The sequence below is a fragment of the Desmodus rotundus genome, chromosome 1 (genome assembly GCF_022682495.2).
Source record: "Desmodus rotundus isolate HL8 chromosome 1, HLdesRot8A.1, whole genome shotgun sequence".
NCBI lineage: Eukaryota > Metazoa > Chordata > Mammalia > Chiroptera > Phyllostomidae > Desmodus > Desmodus rotundus.
Genome location: NC_071387.1, coordinates 178,308,102 through 178,328,026, shown reverse-complemented (window position 1 = coordinate 178,328,026; position 19,925 = coordinate 178,308,102). Strand labels below are relative to the sequence as shown.

Here is a 19,925-nt window from a genome sequence, read left to right as displayed (position 1 = left end):
CCTGGGGTGGAGTGGTGAGCAATTGAGAAGCTTCCTTCCATACGTTCCTGATGGGACCACAAAACGTGACAGGTGCCATTGAGTGTACTTTGGAGGGGGTTGAGTGCACGCGCTGTCAGAGTTTATGGAGATTGCCTTGTTTACTGTTGCTGTGGAGAGTGCTCGAGCGACAGGGATCTCTGTTTATGGCAGGCCCAAGTCCAAGTGCATCATAAATGCACAAGAGAGATGAGCCCCCACCCTGAGTGTCTCCCTGCGGTGCCCTCGCTCTTGTAAATGGGGAAGAACCGACCTGCCACCCAGGGCAGGTAGGGCAGGACATGACCAGGAGCCCCGTGCAGGCGCCTGAGCTGACCACCATGGGTTCATGGCGCCCTGGGCATTTCTGGCATTTTCATAGCACACTGGACCCAGGAGGTCAGTCATCACTCCGTTACCTGTCCTCTAGGAGCTCCAGAATCCTGTTCTCTAGGAAATGCCCCCGGGGGCAGTTTTACTCAGGGTCGCGTGCATCTTTATACGAGTGTTAAACCCTTGAGAAACACGTGTGCTTTGGTTAGGCTTCACTCACTAAGAATTTCTGATTCATCTTTTTCAAAACCACTGTGCAGTCTGCCAAGAGCTCAGGGTGAAATGTGAAAAAAAAAAATTTAAGTGAAGGAAAAAAATGTCAGTATTTGGTCTTTCCTAGGTCTAAACTGCATGAGCAGGAGCCCACTTGCCCCTGCATCCCACTGGTGTGTGTGGAGCAAGTGCAGTCAAGGCGCGAAAGGAGTGGCCAGGAAGCCAGAGTGAAAGCAGAAGGTGCCTCCAGGTGCCTTGGAGTGCTGAGCGGTTGTGCCCGCCAGTCCCAGGGTCCTGCCCCTCTCTTGCCCATGTACGTGCTTATACCTCACTGTAAGGGATGCTGTAGAGCAAAGGGCTCCCAAACCTGAGGGGGCTCAGAACCCCCAGGTGCTGTAAGAAGCAGAATAATGACCCCCAAAGTTGCTCACACCCTGATCCCAAAACCTGCAAGTGAAATTAGGTAACTCATCAGCCGACTGAAAGGGAGATGATTATCAATTACCTGGGAGAACCAGTGTGATCACAGGGTCCCTACAAGGCTGAGGTGACTGTATGTCGGAGAGATGCCATGTGAGGCTAACTGGCCGTTGCTGGCTTTGCAAGAGGAAGGGGTCAGTAGAAGCATGGAGGCGAAGGGCAGTACTCACCCAACCGTGGGGCTTAACATGCACTTTGGGGTACCCTTGAATTCAGTCCATTTGAACACCAGGCTGCTCTTAGGCAGCAGTAATGCATGCCCTGTTTGCCTGGGTCTGGGCGGGCTGTGGACACAGCAGGCCTGGCATGGGTTGTGTATGACCTGCCATAATACTTGTTTGGGGATTTTCAGCACTTTGGACAGCAATAGCCCAACTAGGGTCTGGTTTAAAAGTTGCTTCCAAAGGCCTGTGCTGGGTCTTCACAGTGGCCGTTCCCAGCAGCATGTAGCCAAGGACAGAGAGGTCTCAGGGTGGCGAGTCAGAAGCCAGCTGGTGTGTCTGGGGTTGGCACCTTAGACCTGCCCCCTGGCTCAGTGCTGGTGGAGGGGGGAGGAGGGAAGGTGGGCAGGTGAAGGAGTGAGCACTGGAGGAGCTGGGGAAGAGGCCCTGTTCTGAGGGCTCTAGAACAGGCAGGTCCTCACTGTGGCCTGCAGGAGGGCTGGATGTATGGATGGCACCAACGAGTGACTGGGAGCAACTGGGAGTGAGTGAGTGATGTCGCTCCTCTGAGACAGTAGGAATCTGAATGGTAATCAGCCTTTTAGTACCTTCTTGACACACATTTAAGCCTTTGAGGAAGTTTTCAGTTTGCAGGCCAGCACTCAGTCCACTGAGCCACACCAGCCAGGGCTCCTTTGAGAAAGTTTTAAAAGAAGGAAAGGCAGTGTTTCTGATACAACCTCAGGAGAAACCAGCCAGCCCCCAGCTCCCTGGACAGGCTAACTGCTCCCTTGAGGAGGGTCTGTTTCCATTTTGGGGTCCTGGGGTGCCCATGAGTTCCCTGTGTCAATTCCCCACATGAGGCTGCCCACCTCGCCTGAGAAAAGCCCGCACTCCTGCTGCCTATGCAGTTCCCCTTCACCTAGCGGTCGGGACAGACCCTCCCGATGACCCAAGTACTCTAGGTACAGGAGCTGCTGTGGGCCTGGCGCCCGTTCACTTCTCATTGGAGGTCAGGCCTACAATTCCTGCAACTTGTGTGCTGTAAGGCCCCACTGCACAGGGTGTGGATGTGGCCTTCTTAGAGCCCCCTCTGCCAGCCTGCTTGGCAGTGGGACCCCCCCTGCCCTTTTGCCCATGGATTTGGCGGGTGCAACCTATGGCCACCCAGACATGCTTTGCAGAGCCCCAAACTGCAGTGCCCCAAGAGCCAGGTGCCGGGCTGTCTCCTGTTTGGAGAACAGCACAGACTGTGATGTTGAAGCAGGTCTGAGCACTGAACAGGGTCGGTAGGCGTAATGGTGTCTGGAAGCCACAACCACTGGTCTCAGGGTCCAGGGTGAATATAATGGTGTTGGGTGATCTGTGGGTGAGGGACATACAGGTTAGGCTCTCCCCACCCTCAGCAGGCTGCGCTGTCCTGCAGCTTCAGGCGTGTGTCCTGCTGTACGCTCTCCTGCTTCCGTCTGCGCCAGGCGAACCACTGGGCCAGTGCGACCGCCGGGACCCACAGTGCAGGCAGCAAGGACAGAAGCACACAGACGGCCTGCACCCAGCCCGGGTAGGACTTCTCCTGCCGCAAGGGGAACTGCTTCTGCAGAGACACAAGGCCACAAAGTGAGCATCTGGGGAAAGGAACAGTGTCACCCTGCTCTACCACCCTGGTCAGAGCGAGGCTGACCCTCCGCCAAGTGAACATGGATTGTGTGGGCAGCTCCACTCCAAATCTTCCTGAAATGAAGCAACACGGTTCATTCCAGGTGGGTGAACAGAAAAGGCACACAACCAGGGTCTTCTCCCTCATCAGTGAGGGCACAGGGGGCTGAAGTTTCAGGACACAGGCCGAGCCTCTTCGGGGGACTGGACTCTGAGACAGGCCTGGAACCTGGGGACTGTGTTCCAGAAAGAGCTGCCCTGACCACCCTGAGTGAACCTACAGGCTCGAGGTTGCCTCTGCCTGGCCCACTGGGCATCATCAGGCCTTGTGCACCACCCCCCTCCCTTCCCTCTCTTGGAGGGCAAGACAACACACTGACTTCAGGCCCTTCTTCTGAGGTTCACAAGGCACTACTGTGTGAATCTAATAGTATAATATTCATGAAAATTCTTCGAGAAGCATAGCACCATTTCTTTCTCCTGCCCTTGGTGGCTTGGGCAGCTCAAATTAGAAGGGGAATTTGGAACAGAATTACTTCCATGCTCCCAACAGGGGACACAGTGAGGTTCAGAGGAATTAAAGGGGGTGGCAGGTCAGCCACACCACCTGGCTTGGCCTTCTGACAGGCCTTGGTGGCAGTTCAGCGATACAAACCACATGCACTTTCTCCCATCTCAAACCAGGGGTGAGCAGTGTGCAGTGCCTGTCTCCACAGCACTTAGGAACTGTGGCTGGAGGCCACACCTCTGTGTGGCCCCTACAGGGCTACAGGGACCTGTGAGGTCACTAGAGTCTGGTAACTGCCACTGGCTGAGGTTGTCCAGGCTGCCGGAGTCACCTCCAATGTCCCAGGGGACTCGAGAGGTCACGTGGCCTCAGGTCCCATAGAAGAGGCAGCCCAGCTCTGGCTGGTGTGGCGCAGTGAATTGTGTACCAGCCTACGAGCCATTCCCAGTCAGGGCACATGCCTGGGTTGCTGGCCAGATCCCCAGTTGGGGGCATGCGAGAGGCAACTGATCGATGTTTCTCACATACATTGATGTTTCTCTCCTTCTCTTCCTCCCTCCCTTCCCTTCTCTCCAAAAAATAAATTTTTTTTTGAAAGAAAAGGTAGCCCACACTGTCACTGAGGGTGCAAATGTCCACCAGGAGGGTCATCCGGGCCCCAGACGGCACCAGGGCCAATTCAGGCCCAGCCTGAGGGACTCCAGGGTCCCTGGGATCCCCATCGGCAGGACCTACATATTGGGGGTCCCAGGCCCGATAGCTCATCGTTGTCCAGGCCATGACGACCATGTAAGCTGTGAGGACCGTCAGCAGCAGGAGGGGACTCACGACCTTCCAGGTCGCCCGCCAGTAGAAACCAGGCCGCCTCCCCGTCATCCATGCTATGTCGTCACAGAACCTGCCAGAGACAGCGGGCTTAGGTCTCCCACCCGGCCCTGTGCCGGCAAGCCCACATACTCAGCCAGCAGCTTCATCCAGTGTCACCAAGATGTGACCTATGGGGCCTGTCCCCCCACCTCCATCTGCCCTTGGCCCATGTGCCTTCTTGAGCAGCCACTGAATGGGCAGCCCTCTCAGATCCTGATGAGGACTCAATCTCCTGTCAATAATATGGCAAAGGCCTGGGCATGCAGTTTAGTCCGGATGAGGGAGAGGGCTGGGCAAGGGGTGCTCCAGGGTCTCCTGGCCCTTGACAGACAGCAAGGAGGAGCTTAGCCTGGCCCCCAGCCCGGCTCCTGGGTGAGGTGCCTCTGGACAGGAACTACAAGTTTCATCCACGGGAGGCTCAGCCGCTGGGTAAGAAGCAGCAAAGCCTTTGCCAGCCCAGCTGTAGGATGGAAGCTGATGCCTGACCTGGTGCCCTTCATGCCCAGGGTGGCAAAGCCCCCTGTGAGCTGCCTTGCCCCTGGGGATGGGGACAGAGTTGGCTCAGGCTCCTCCAATGCTACACACCACAGCTACATCCAGGAGCCAGCGGAGAGGCAGGAATCCCCTTGCAGCCCTTCCTCTGCTTGCTCCCTCCACCCCAGCTCCACTCCAGAAGCATCCTGGGTGTCTCCTGAGTGCCTGTGGCTGGTTGGAATTCAGGGCTGTCTGTCCCACATTACCAAGTCAGCTGCCTCTCACTTCGGTTTCTCCAGGTGAGTAGTGTCTCACCTCAGGACAAGCACGCTGGCCCCTGTGCCCTGAGAGCAGTGGTGAAGGCCCTGGATTTGGTGACTTCCAGGACCCCTTGGAACCAAGAACAGAGAGCACAACCTCGAGAACCACTGGGGCAAAACTGGGGTTAGGGTTGACCGGTGAGTGCAGGTCTAAGTGTGGGCGTGACAGGTACAAGTTACAGGTGTGAGTGACAGGGGTGAGTCCAGGTGTGAGTGAAGGCGTGAGTGTGCAGCAGGCCCAAGGCAGGTGGGGATGGGCAGGACAAGTGCTGAGCCTTCTCGGAGGCATCCAGGAGGGCATCTGGGCAGGGAGGGCCTTCTGGTACCATAGCGTCTACCTGTCCCTGAACTTGAGGAGTCTGCCCTGTGTGGCTAGAGATGGGTCATTCTGTTACTTGCCTCCCCACAGGCTGGAAGGCCAGCACAACCAGGTGGGCCAGTCCTGAGAGGGCTTCTGTGGACCACTGGGAGCCACCCTGGGTATGTTTTAAGAGGGGCCTCAGATTCTGTCTCATACTCTTAGGTGTCCCAGAGACTGGCTGCCACAATGCCCACACATTGGACAGGGATGAGGGGAGCAGAGGGGCAGGACTTCAGCCCCAGCTGATGCCGAGGGAAGTAGAACTCACTTTTCCATCCCATAAACATAGCTGACACCAACTGCCTCCATGAAGGCGAACATGATTAGGTTCAGGGAAGCAGCATAGTTGTCGAAAATCTCGAGCCAGTAGTTCCCAGACTGCAGCGTGAAGCAGGTGGACGAGAGGAAGCAGACCAGGCAGACGGCCCCTGCACACATGGACACACGTCTGAGCACATCGCCCTGGCTGCAGCCCTCCCAGCTCCTCGCACCGCCTCTCCTGTCTGCCTGTCCCCACCAACTCCCAAACTGTGCCCAGAGGGCAAGAGGATGCTGGGATTGCACTCACTGGGCAACGCGGGAGGGGATCCCTGCTCCCTGCCCCACTCTGCTGACCCTCTGCCCTCCCATAATGACCCTTAGGGGCATCAAGTCAGTGCAAGGCCACTGAGTCCAGCCCTGAGAGGTGACAAGGCTGGCCCAGCTCTCCATGGGGCCTGTGACATGGCCCTCAAGCCCTCATGGAGGAAGGTGTCTAGACAGCATGTGGGAGTAGAACAAGAACTGTGAGGCCGGCGACAGTGACATCACTCACCTGTCATGGCCTCCTTGGGGACCCATCTTGGCAGGACCCCCATATCCAAGAGTGGCGTGATGATACCCTCCATGTTCCCAAACATGGATGACAGCCCCAGGGTGAACAGCGTCATGAAGAAGAGCACAGCCCACACGGGCGCCCCTGGCATGTGCAGGATGGCCTCCGTGAAGACAATGAAGGCCAGGCCCGTGCCTGAGGCACTCTGCAACACATGCAGGGCCCACGCTGGGACGCGCGCACCACATATCCTGCACTGGGAGGCATGGGGGCACCGATGCCCCTGCTGGGGTCAGGGCCAAGGGGGTTGTCCTGCTCTATGTGGGCTGTGCTGGGACAACATGCATGCCTTCCTGAGTGACAGGAGCCTTTTCCCTTTTATGGCCTGCGGCCAACATGTGACATGGGGCCCTGGGCCCTTGGACTCAGGCACCCCTCAGATCGCTGCCCTGAGGACCTGCCTGTTGACTGCCCATCCCAGCCCACTGCCCTGGTCCCCAATGGTTGGCTGGCCCCGTGTGCAGCTGCTCACCTTCCCCCCACAGCCAGTGATGCCCACTCCCCTGGTCAACCATCAGCAGCAAGGCCAGGCCCCTCAGTACCTTATCCAGAAAGTCTTGTAGACAGCAGGACTCCAGGTGTAGCCCGGCCACCATCTCAGTCTGGGTGGCGTTCAGGTGTGTGAGGGTGGCAGCGTAGTTGTCCCTGGAAATGCTCTGGTCGGGGAAGTCAAAATCATTGGTGAGGCTGAGGATGTTCCTGCAGGGACAGAGAGACTGAGTGAGCACCCAGCAGGGTCATCGAGGCACCTTGCACCCACAAGTGAACACAGCCAGAAATGCCCAGAAAGGACCCCAACAATCCTGTGAAGGTCAGCCCCTCTGGGTGTGGCAGGGTCTCAAGGATACCTGTGGTGGGAGGGCAGGTGGGAATGCTTATTTCTTCACGAACACTGTGGGGAGGAAGGCTGTTCTCTCAGCCTCTGAGGGGCCTCAGGCCTGGAGAGGGCGCTCCCCTGTAGGGCTCAACTGGGCCTGACCTGTGGGTCCCCAGGGAACACGGTACACTGCTCCCTCCAGGCTCCGGAAAGGGTGGGCCCAAGCTCTCTGCCCCTCCGGCCTCATAGTCAGAGAGCTTCACTCCATCGTCTCCAGGGCTCCTGGCTCTAACTAACATCGCAGGTGTTTCTGTAACCTCGAAATCAACACCCGGGGCTCTTCTGTATGCCGGCTGAGGCGGCCAGACCACGCACGGCCTTCCTGTTTCATCTCCCCTATGGACAGTTGGGTCTCATGGTTTTCACCTATTTTGTGCTTTTCAGTGATGATTTTGCTGTTTAAAATGCCCCCCAAGTGTGGTACAGGTGTGTTGTTCCTAAATGCAGCGAGATCAAGACACACCACCCAGGAAGCTTGTTGGGATGATTTCTAGTGCAGCTAATAGGTCAGCAACTCATGTTCACCAGGCATCTTGGTGGAAGCAGCTAGAAGAACCAAGTAGCAACTATGCTGCTCACCAGGGCATGGGCCCCACAGCCCCTCCAGGGCATTCCACCCCCTCCTGGGAGCACCGCCCATCCCCTTCCTCCCTCTGCAGGCCTTGCCCAGCGCATTAGAACAGGCGTCACAGCGGCACTATGGACATGGCTGGATCACCTTCCGGGGACTTGCAGGGGGTCCTTTGTGCCTCTCCCAGCTCTGGGTGCCCTAGGCCTTCCCAGGCTTGTGGTATGTCACTCCCACCTCTGTCTCTGTCATCACATGGCCTCTGCCTGTGCCTCCGTGTGTCCCTTTCTGTCTCATATAAGGAGACTCTCATGGTTTGGGGCGCCCTTTCCGGTATGATCTCATCTTTACCAACACTATCTGCAAGGACCCAATGAGGCCACGTTCTAGGTCCCAGGTAGACACACCCTTTGGGGGACACTCTCTGTCCTCCTTCCTTACGGAAATAGAAAGTCATAGGCTGGGACCCCCAATACAGCAGGCCCCAGCTCGTGGCCCCAGGACACTGTGCACACCTGTCCAAGCAGCGCCCATAGTCATTGGCCGCCTTGAACCCCAGGACAGAGAAGACCACGATGGAGGCGTAGAGGGAGGTCATGCTGTTGACCAGGGCGACGATCACTGCGTCCTTCTCACAGTTGTTCCTGAGCAGAGATGGAGTGTGCTGTGGTTAAGGCCCCTCAGAGAGGAAACTTGGAGGGGGTGCCTGCTGCCTCAGCACCCCCGCCCTGATGCTCCCCACGCTGCACCTGGGGCCTCTTGTGTGTGACTCAGAAACACTGTGCTGTTCCTGGTGGTCTCAGGACAGCTTTGGCCTCCTCCCCGCTCACCCCTCCTCACCAGCCCCTCCCGCCAATCCCAGCTCCAGGCTGCAGAGGTGGGGTAGCCACACATAAGCTACTGAGGGTGAGAGTTGAGACAGTAACTTGTCAACACAGTCCACGGCCCAGCTGGCCCTTTGCCCTCCACCTCCTGTCTCTGGGCTCTCTGGGGGATAAAAATACTGACACCACGTGGAATTAGGTTTACTGGTGTCACGGGGCCTCTCACTGCATAGTTTCCAATGCTGTGGTCATTATGGGGGTACCAGGTCTCATGAATGGTGACTGTGGCTCCCTGCAGAGTGGAGGCCTGAGTGCATTAGTCACTACAGTGGCACTTCCGCTCTCCAACCTCATGCACCACGCACGTGGCTCATGCTGGGCGGTGTCCACCCCGTGTGGTCTTGTTCCTGGGTTTGGTTATCTGGGCTCTCTTCCAGCAGTGGCTCCCCAACGTGCTACCATGCAGGACCTGACCTCCAGCCCTCAAGGGATGACTCAGTAATTGCTGGAATCTCCAGAATCTGATCTCATCTCAAGTTCACATTAGGTCACCCTCTGTCCCAGGCAGGAAGTCCCATAAAGACATGCTGAGTGAACATCAGGACAGGCTCGGCCCTACCTGGATGGGTTGTAACTTGCGAACGCAATGTGTCCTCCAGAGGCCAAAGACAGAGAGAAGAATATCTGGGTGGCCGCATCCAGCCACACCCGGGGGCTCTGTAGAGTCTGTATCTGGAGAGACATAGGAGAACCTGGTGGCACAGACGCACCACACAGGCCCAGCGCCTACTGTTCCAGAATGTTTCCAGGGCTTCCTCTGGGGCAGCTGTCATGAGTGGTGTCTTCTCTCAGGCCCCAAGGACAGTTGAAGGAGCATGCTTGGAAGGGCAGTTAATACAGCAAACTCGGCCTCCCATCCTGTGGTGTGTCAAATAAGCCACAGCTCCCGTCCACATGGGACATGTGGATGCTGAAAACTTGGCTGTAACCCTCTCAGGAGCGGGAAATGGGTCTGAGCAACTTGAACTTTGCTGTGTTTATCCGTTCCTCTCAGACCTGGAGGGTTTGAGTGGCTTGTAGTTGCCCAGGGTGGGATTCACCTGCACACAGTGCCTGGTGTTTCTGCTGCCGGGGAACCCTGGGCACACACCCTTCTACACACAGGTCTCTCCTTCCCTTTCTCTGGGGCAGGGCACTGCCTGGGGAGCCTGGGGCATCCCATGTAGCCCCGGAATCTTCCAGGGGCTGCTGGGATCCTGAGAGCATGGAGTGGTCTAGAAGGGTTGTGGCCTCTGGCAGGCAGGCCCTTAGGTCCTGTGGCTCCGCACCTTGTGGGGCCATGTAGTTGGACAAGGCTCTCACAGGTGTGGGGTCCAGGGCACTGCAGATGGGACATCAAGTCCCCAACCAGCCTCTCCCCTGAACCATGGTCCCCCGTGCCCCACTAGAACCAAAGTCGGAATGTCCCAAACCATGTCCTCCTCTTGCTCCCTTTGTTCTGACCCTGACCTTCTTCTTCCTGAGGCCTACACTCCCCTTCTCCTCAACCTTACCCCACACGGCAAAGGAGTGGGATAGCTGGGCTGGGCTTGGCTGTGGCCCCCACTTGAATGTTTTCTGGTATCTGAACTTCCATTTTAGACCCACTTACGTTGGGAGTGAACAGGTAGGTTAACCCTTCGGCGGCCCCAGGCAGGGTGAGTCCTCTAACAAGGAAGATCGTCAGGACCAGGTAGGGGAACAAGGCTGTGAAATAAACTGCCTTAAAAGAAAAAAAAAGACCAGATTGTGAGGTTTTTCTGTGGTATCTTCTCCACATAAAAATCTTTAGAGAGGCAGGCATGCTGGACACGCCTCAGTGGCCGGTGTCACGTCATTCATCTGGGAGGGCATGGTAAAGATGGTAGGGGTGGGCTCTGGTCCAGCTTGGAGGGTTTGGAGCTCACTGTGATGGTCACACATGGATTCACGTGTGCATTTGTGCCCATGGGTCATCTGAGTTGGGCACTGACTTCTCGGGCAGTGGCCTCCCTGTTGGTTGCACTACAGGCATTCAGCTCTCACTTCACCAACACCCTCTTCCCACCCCAGTCCCCTGGCCTCTCTCAGGGGTCTCGGGGTCCCATACCTGCCCACAGCCTCTCCCACATCCTACATGGCACCTGTTCTCAGTCATGTGTGGGCAGGAATCTGCACCACAGCATCTATGCAAAATAAATCTAAAATGGATTCTCTTGCCCTGACCAATGTGGCTCAGTGGGTTGAGCATCATCCTACAGACTGAAAGGTCACTGGTTCAATTCCCAGTCAGGGCACATGTGTGGGTTTTGGGCCAGGTCACCAGTTGGGGCATGTGAGAAGCTACTGATCAATGTTTCTCTCACACACTGATGTACCTCTACCTTTCTTTCTCCTTCCATTCCCCTCTCTGTAAAAATAAATAAATAAAATCTTTGAAAAAATAGACAGACTTCCAGTCAAGATGGTGGCATGGGCAGACAAGGCTTGCCTCTTTGCACAGCCACATCAAAATTACAATAAACTATAGAACAACCATCTTCAGAACCATATGAAATCAAGTTAAATGGAAGTCTTATGGAATTATAGAAACCATCTCCATCCACACCAGTAGGAGGGGCAGAGACATGGAACAAGCTGGTCCCACATCCACGTGGTGGATAAAAATTCAGGAGGGGTATCTCGGGAGCAAGGAGTCCCAGCCCCACACCAGGCCATACAGCCCAGGATTCCAGTGCCAGAAAGATAAGTGTTCATAATTTCTGGCTGCAAAAACCAAAGGGGATTGAGTCGGTGAAAGAAACTTCTGCAGTCCCAAGCAGTTCCTCTTAAAGAACCAACCCACAGACTTTCTCACACTAACTCCCTCTGAGCTCCAGCACTGGGATAGCAGCTTGAAAGGCACCAGTACCACATAGGGAGGAACTGAAGTGTCTGGTATCCAGGCAGGAGCCAGGAGACACCTTTTTCCCAGATAGAAAAGCAGACAGAGGCCACTGTCCTTTTTCTGAACCCTCCCCTCACAGAGCCGGCAGGCAGGTGCCATATCTGAGACTCCATCAACCTGGCTAACACCATTTGCCACACCCTGGAAATCTCCTGACACTCTGTCCCAACTTATGGGCCCATCTGAGCTGTTAACATTGACTTTTGCATAAAGTCACTGAATGGCTGGTCTTGGCTCATGCTTCACAACTTCTTAAATCCTCTCAAACAAGCAACTGCTGGTCTCAGTGAGCCCCCAGCCCCCAAACCCCTTGCTTAGTGGCTCCAGGCCCAGCACTAGCAGTAGCCAGCCTAGATTCATAACTTGGCTTCACCTGGGAATCTCTAAGCCCAGCAAAAGTAGCAGTCATCTCAAATTGCATTATAGGCCATGCAGGGTGGCCCTAGGCAGAGCACAGGTTGAGGCTGAACTTGGCCTGCACCACCTGGGAAACCCCAGAGCCTGCATACCCAGTGGGCAACTACAGACCACATCGGAGCACCACCACCCTGCCCCCACACAGCTGATCCTCCACAGAGGTTGGAGGTTGGTGGTCAGTGGTCACAGCCAGTCCTTGCAACTGACTGGCCTGGGTAAATCCCTCCCATTGACCTGCCAACACAATCAAGTCTCAACTACAATAGAAGGCTGTACTCAGCCCACACAAAGGGTGCACCTCACATACCCAACTTAGGTGATAAGGGAGGCTGTGCCACTGCACCCTACAGGACACCTGCTACATTAGGCCACGCTACCAAGACAGGGAGTCAAAGCAGCTCTATCTAATACATAGAAACAAACACAGGGAGGCTGCCAAAATGAGGAGACAAAGAATCACGGCCCAAATGAAAGAACAGATCAAAACTCCAGAAAAAAACTAAATGAAATGGAAATAAGCCATCAATCAGTTGCAGAGTTCAAAACACTAGTTACACAGGTGCTGAAGAAAATTAGTGAGGACCTCAACAGCATAAAAAAGATCCAGTTACAAATTAATGAGACATTAATTGAAATAAAGAACATTTACAGGGAAATAACAGTAGAGTGGGTGAAGCTGAGAATCAAATCAATGAATTGGAACATAAGGAAGCAAACAAGCAAACATGCAGAATAACAAGAAGGAAAAAGAATCCAAAAAAATTAGAATAGTGTAAGCAGCCTCTGGGACAACTTCAAACATTCCAACATTCACATCACAGGGGTGCCAGAAGGAGAAGAGAAAGAGCAAGAAACTGGAAATCTATTTGAAAAAATAATGAAAGAAACTTCCCTAATTTGGTAAAGGAAATAGACATGCAAGTCCAGGAAGCACAGAGAGTCCCAAACGAGAAAGATGCAAAGAGGCCCACTCCAAGATATATCATAATTAAAATGCCAAAGGTTAAAGATAAAGAGAGAATCTTAAAAGCGACAAGAGAAAAGAAGTTAGTTACCTACAGGGGAGGTCTCATAAGATTGTCAGCTGATTTCTCAAAAGAAACTTTTCAGGCTAGAAGGGATTGGCAAGAAATATTCAAAGTCATGAAAAGCAGGGACCTACAGCCAAGATTTGTTCTATCCAGCAAAGCTATAATTTAGAATCAAAGGGCAGATAAAGAATGTCCCAGACAAGAAAAAACTAAAGGAGTTCATCATCACCAAACCATTATTATATGAAATGTAAAAGAGACTGATTTAAGAAAAAGAAGGAGCCCTGGCTGGTGTGGCTCAGTGAATTGAGTGCCGCCCTGCAGACCAAAAGGTTGCTGATTCAATTCCCAGTCAGGGCACATGCTGGGTTGCAGGTCAGGTCCCTAATTGAGAGCATGCAAGAAGCAACCAATTGATATTTCTCACATTGGTGTTTCTCTCTCTCTTTCCCCTTCTTTTCCCCTCTCTCAAAAAGAAATAAAAAGATCAAAACTATGAACAATAAAATGTCAATAAATACATATCTACCAAGAAATGAATCTAAAAAAATAAACCAGAAGAAAAAAAACAAGCAAACAAGAAGAAAAGAAACAGAATCATGGATATGGAGAACGTTTTGATGGTTGCCAGATGGGAGGGGATTGTGGGGGGAATGGGTGAAGAGGTGAGCAGATTAAGAAGTACAAATAGGTGGTTACAGAATAGCCATGGGGATGTAAAATACAGTACAGGAAATTGAGTAGCCAAAGAACTTTTATGCATGACCCATGGACATGAACAATGGTGTTAGGAGTGCCTGAGGAAATAGGGGATGCTGGGTGGAAGCGGACAAAAATTAAGACAACTGCAAGAGCATTATCGATAAAATATAATTTAAAAATAATAAATAAATTAAATGGACAGTCTTTTCTCACTGTCCCCAAATACAGACTGACCTTGGGCGTCACCAGGATGCATATTTAGGGACTTTCATAACAGGGTTGTCTGGAAACTCTAGCTGGATTGTTTGACCTCATGGCTGCTCTGATCTCCCTCAGTAGTTCCAGTCCTCTCAAGTGTGAAGATCCTCATATGAGAGTATCTAACGTCCACACACCCACTGAGGAACCACCCAGGTGCACGTGCACGCTTCAGTCTGTGCAAGAGCCGCACAACCACGCCTGGGAGCCAGGGTCTACGGGCGCCTGGAACTGCACGTAGTGATTTAAAAAGACAGATATGCATGAGGCTGGCCTTCTCTGCACCGAGAGGAGGAGGGAGGGAAGCTACTGAGCTGGGTACACTTCGGAAGCCAAGCTTGTGAGCCAGAGGTGCAGGCTCCCTGGTCCTTTCTGCGTGGAAACTATCACTGTGTGGAAAAATACACTTTTTCTCATTATGTAAATCTCTGTAAGAAATGATCAGCTGTTTAAAACAGAAATGCTGACAATGCACTTGGTGTTTACAACGTATTATAAGTAAAATGCATAGGGTGAGGCAGAAGTTGGTTTTCATTTATGAGTACTGAAAACACAGATTTTATTCTTGTATTATTTATTAATTATTATATTATTTTCCATACAAACAACTGTAAACCTACTTTTGCCCGGCTCTGTATAACAACAGCACAAAAGCGGGGAGGAAGAAAGGGAGGTATGCTGCTCAGAAGCTCTTCCACCACACACACACTGCTCCAGGGTGGACAACGATAAGCTACAACACCTAATTCAACCCTAAGATCAAACAAAGCATTATAGCTAATTACCAAAAAAAGGACATAAAGTGGGATCATGAAAATTCTCAGAAAAGAGAGAACGAGGAACAAAGAACAGATTTGGGAAGTAGAAAACAAACATAAATGAGAAACTTATATCAACCAGACCAATAACTGCATGAAATGTAAATGGTTTGAGCGCCCCACATAAAAGGCAGGGATTGTCAAACTGGATTTAAAAAAGCAAGACCCAATGCACGCTGTCGACAAGAAACACACCTTAAGCAGAGGCCTCAGAAGGGTGAAAGAAGGAGAATGGACAAAGCATGGTCAGAGAAGCTGGATGGCTATGTTAATAACAATCTACATGAGAGTGAAGACTATGACTAGGAGAAGGACGGTCACTCCATAATGATAAAGGCGTCCACCCTCCAAGGAGACATGACCGTCTTGATGCCCACACCCCTCCTAGCAGAGTCTCTAAATCAGCTGCAAACACTACTGACAATGTGTGTGTGGGGGGGGGGGGGTCCTCTGAAGCTGGAGCGAGCAGGGGAGTGGGGTCTGCCCCACGAGCTCTCACCTTCCCCGTGGATTCGATGCCTCTGATGACACACAGGTAGACGACTGCCCAGCAGGCAGCCAAGCAGACCAGCAGCCACCACTGGACGGAACCACTGGAGTTGATGTCGGCCGTGATGTTCAGCGTCCGCCGATACCAGAAGTAGCTCACAGTGCTGCTGCCCTCACACTCCTTCACGAACCCTGAAACCAGGAGGTCTTGTCACAGGCTGGCCGAGGAGCTCAGGTGGGATTCAGACTTTGCAACCTCCGCCCAGGAGTGAGTCTACACGTAACCCATCCTGGATGCGTGCTGGTCAGAGAAGCTGCTGCTGGATGCTGGGCACACTGGGCAGGACCGGAGCCCTCCACTGTCCAGGACATCCAGCGTGGTCAGTAAGGTCAATATGAGGAGCCTCCAGGCCCAGACCCACTGTCAGGCGCCCAGGGTCAGCCTCGTTCAGAATGAGAGAAACACAAGTTCATACCAGCCAGAAGTGGGAAGGGAAAGAGGGTGAACACAGCTTCGTGAGCAAACTGCTGAAAACGACGACTGTTTTCCTTGTTGCCAAGATCTAGCCAGACCCAGCGCTAGGCTGAGTTCTGGACCTAAAGAACCTAATTCAGTCAAAGCAGCAACCCCTTCTCATTGCCCGGCTCCGGGGAGCCACACTCTGTGGGCTCCTGCCTCCAGCAGTAAACAGAGACACAAGGCAAAGAGAATCGGATTTCAAACATGCTATTTCAGGGCAACAGTGTGGGGCTTGGGGCTCAGGCAGAGCACGAACTTCCCTGGTCCTTGGCATTACCTGTCCGGTTGACGTCCAGCGGGCAGGAGCCCCAGGGCAGCGGCTGTTGGAAGGAGTTGAGGAGGTACCACAGTACCCAGGACAGGACAGTGTTGTAGTAGAGGCTGATCAGGAAGGACAAGGTGAGGCTGCCCAGGCCTGTGGACACAAGGACAGTCACCATCTTTCCTGTTACACACTACCCTGACTCAACTTCCTCCATTTCTGCTGCCTTTCCTCTGGCTGCATCTGGCCACATCTCTTCGATGGTCATGTGTCATTTTATGGCCCCCTGTTCAGCCTGCCTGCCCCCATGCCTGTGAGCTCCCAGGACTGCTGGCTCAGCGTGTGCACAGGCCCACAGGACTCGGGACATAGGACAGCCTGCCGCTGCTCCAAGGGGTCCGCCCATTGCCTCTTCCTCTTGCACCCTGAGCTCACCCCACACAACACCCTGCACCCAGGTCCTTCCTCAGGGGAACCGAATGAGGCCTCCTCAGAGTGTGACCACCTCCCACAGGGACGCTGCTGCCTGGGTCTCCCTGCACATTTATACCAAAATCCCTCCTTTGTCTGCAGGTTCTGAACCACAAATGTGTGCTGGCGTGACAAGCAAACCCACAGTGTCCACGTAACTGAGCCCCCACATCCCGCCCTCCCCAGCAACTGTGGGCAGGGGTCCCAGAAAGGCAGCATACCGACTCCACCCAAGTAGGGGGAGATGGTCATCCACACCCCGACGCTGCCTCGGCGCAGACGCTGGCCGATGGCGAGCTCCAAGTGGAAGAGCGGGATTCCCTCAAAGACCAGGGCGATGAGGTAGGGAATGAGGAAGGCCCCTGCAAGGACATGATGGTCAACAGGGGAAGCCACATGGGCAGGCGAAGCATCGTGACCTCCCTGAGAGGGGACAGACCACACCCAGGGCCTGGTGCTATTGTTTTAAATCATCTGGTCGCATCCAACTCTTTGGTGCTTCGGAGGCAGTTTCACCAACCCATGGGCCGTTCTGTTCCTATTGAGACCCCATGACCCTCTGCTACCAGCTGTCCCAGCACACGGAGCTGTCTCATTCACACAGAATTCTGGGGAGGGTCAATGCCTCAGGTCGTCTGTCAGCTGCTCCCTGAGTTGGGCTGGACCCGTCTCTGTCCCTAGCACACCATGCAGTGGGAGGGGCGGAACAAAAAGTTGTTTGGTCCCAGTTGCTGGAGCCGTGTGTGCAGGGCCCCGGCCTTTCCCAGAGTCCATAAACCCTAGCACCAAGAGTGATCAGGACCTGCAGTCCCTACCTGCAAGGCCTTGGCGGGGAGGCCGGCCGTGTGCATCCCCAGACCTGTGGCTGTCCCCCGGCTGCTGGGAGGAGAACAGGGTCCCCAGCAGCCACGTGGTAACCTTCCCCACAGAGCATGAGATGGTGTTTACGTGATGGGATCACTGTCAGTCTCTACATGTTCTGCTCAATTTTGTGACAATGTTACCTAAGTCTTATATTTAAAGACAAAGTTTACAAAGCTGAATAATCATGAATGAGAAAGGAAATAATAGTCACCCTCAGTGTAATGAACTTGTGCAAATTAAAAATGTGGCACATTATCTGCTTATCACTTACACCTCATTTTCAAAATAATCGGTAGTGGTCAAAGAGAGACAAAAGGGCCTTCACACGTGTGGGGGGACATTTTTAGGAGAAGTGTGAGTTAAAAAGCTTAAATATTTCATGACATTTCAACAAGTGCTTTTATATCTGCAACTAGATCCTAAACAAGTATTTCAAGAATGGGGAAAAGGCCCATGGGCTCAGGTGGTAACAGGGACAACTCTCAGCCCTCGTGGAGCCAGGGGCCCAAGCCCCACTCTGCCCCAGGCCCTGGGGAGGGCGGCCTCAGTTCATAGCCTGTGGTAACGAGGACTCAGGAAGGTTGGCTCCTGGACTGACCAGGCCTGTGGCAGCATTGACCATGGCGACCGGTTGTGGGTGGTGAAACGTTTACAGACACTAGTAACTACCAGCATGTCCATCCTTGCGTCAAGTCCTCGCTGCTCTCTTTCCTGATGCAAAGGGCAGCCAAGGGGCCACGGGAGCGACTGCCACCATCAGCCTCTGTGTCAGGGTGTCGTGAGCTCATTATCAGGACACCCAAGGCCCAAGGTGCTATCTTGCCCCAAACCCCCACAAATGTTCAACACCTCTGTGGGCAGACGTGACAGGTGAGTTTCCTCCTTCTCTGCCTGCCTTTTCAAATTTCTCTGCATGCCGTGAATCTTCTTATAATCAGGAAAGAAAATCAACTTTAAAGAAGCTGTGTCCTTATAACTGGGAGAGCTGCATCAAACAGTGCCTTTGTCTGCTCTGTTCTGCAGAGCTGGAGCCATGGAACTCCTGCGAGCCCTTTTCCCCTGTCTCCCTGACAAGACTCAGCTCTGTCCTCTGTTTACCTATTGCCACCAGGTCAGCCACCCTTTTGCCCTTGAAAAGGGAAAGGGTGACTCCTGACCAGAAAATGAGGCATGACTCGAGGCACCCACCTGCAGACTTCCTTTCGTCCCTCATTTCCTGGGCAGGAGAGGCCAGAATAATTGCCCCCAAAATGCTCCCCACATTTCCAACCAGAGACCTCATGGAGCCAGGTGATCACTGTGAGGGACTCTCTGGGAGCCCGCAAGTCTCACAGGAGCACAGGGTGCCTTGAAGTCAAATTGACCAGGCGCTCAGCCAGGGCAGCCCCTCGAGGGTAGGACCCCAGGGAAGAATGAGCCTAACATGGGGAGTCCCCTTCCCGTCACGTCAGGAGACAAAATCTGACAATGATGTGTAACAGCTGTCAAGGGTGGTTTGCGATTTCTGTGCCCTCGGTCCCCGCACTGAGAGTGGAAAGGGACGTGCACATTCACGCTACGCCAGGCGAGACCAGCGCATGGAGTAAGAAGCAGGCTCTCTGCTTTAGTTCACGTCCTTCTGACCATCAGTAAAATGACTCACCCTGGCCAGCGTGGCTCAGTTGGTTGGAGAATCCTCCCATGACCCGAAAGTTCTTGGGTTTGATTCCCAGTTAGGGCATACACCTAGGTTACAGGTTCAGGCCCAGGCGCTTGTGAGAGGTAACCAACTGATGTTTCTCTCTCACATCAATGTTTCTCCACCTCTCTCTCTCCCTCCCTTCCCCTCTCCCTAAAATCAATAAGCATGTCCTCAGGTGAGGATTAAAAATAGAATAGACTAGAACAGAACAAAATAAAATAAAATAAAATAAAATAAAATAAAATAAAATAAAATAAAATAAAATAAAATTAAATTAAAAACTCTAATGTGGCTACATTTCCCTATAGGGCCCATGGCCTCCTGTGGAGACCCACTGTCTTAGGGATGCTCGAAGCCAGAGCTCTCGAAGGGAGCAAGGAGCCTGCAGCGCAGACTCCAAAAGTAAGGCCAGGTGAGTCCACAGACACAGGCCCCCCAAGGCGAGGTTGAGCAGAAGCAGCATTTGGAGGGTTTGCCTGGGTCCCAAGAGCTCTGACACCCTCAAAATGGACTCCCAAGGGATACATTTCTCCCTGGGTCATGGCATTTCACGAATTCCCAGGAGGAGCACCTCCCACCCAGGGGCAGGAGCCGGTGACAAACCAGTCTGAGTAGCCACTGCTCTCCCTTTCTTCTGGTCAAGGATGCGGCCTGAGCACAAGCTTACCTCCTCCATGGCTCTGGCACAGGTACGGGAACCTCCAGATGTTTCCCAGGCCCACGGCAAACCCCACACAGCTCAGGACATACTGGAGCTTGTTGTCCCACTTGGGCCTCTCGTCCCCGCTGCTGTCCCCCAGTGGGTCTGGTCCCGGGGCACATGACATGCCTGATCTCACCCTGGTAACTCAACTCTCAAACTTCTGCTGGGGCTTACAGCCAAGTGCAGTCTCCCCTTCAGGTGTATTCTTTG

General features: G+C 53.5%; 1 protein-coding gene across 3 annotated transcripts; it reads right to left on the bottom strand.

Moving 5' to 3' along the window:
* Window positions 1-2,467: 2,467 nt before the first annotated feature.
* SLC6A18 (solute carrier family 6 member 18) lies at window positions 2,468-19,890 on the bottom strand. 3 transcript variants are annotated; one of them, XM_024578607.4, is made up of 12 exons: window positions 19,680-19,890; window positions 16,689-16,829; window positions 16,012-16,149; window positions 15,225-15,406; window positions 10,186-10,296; window positions 9,154-9,266; window positions 8,226-8,354; window positions 6,808-6,964; window positions 6,206-6,410; window positions 5,660-5,819; window positions 4,105-4,267; window positions 2,468-2,799 (listed from the first exon to the last, which is right to left on the bottom strand). In XM_024578607.4, the coding sequence occupies exons 1-12, from the start codon at window positions 19,837-19,839 to the stop codon at window positions 2,608-2,610; spliced, it is 1,851 nt and encodes a 616-aa protein (XP_024434375.1). In that variant the 5' UTR covers window positions 19,840-19,890; the 3' UTR covers window positions 2,468-2,607. The 3 variants fall into 3 exon arrangements, with proteins under 3 accessions (XP_024434375.1, XP_045042165.1, XP_053769609.1); XM_053913634.1 differs by lacking the exon at window positions 2,468-2,799 and adding an exon at window positions 2,943-3,097; XM_045186230.3 differs by lacking the exon at window positions 4,105-4,267 and having other exon boundaries at window positions 2,494-2,799.
* Between the last annotated feature and the right edge of the window lie 35 nt (window positions 19,891-19,925).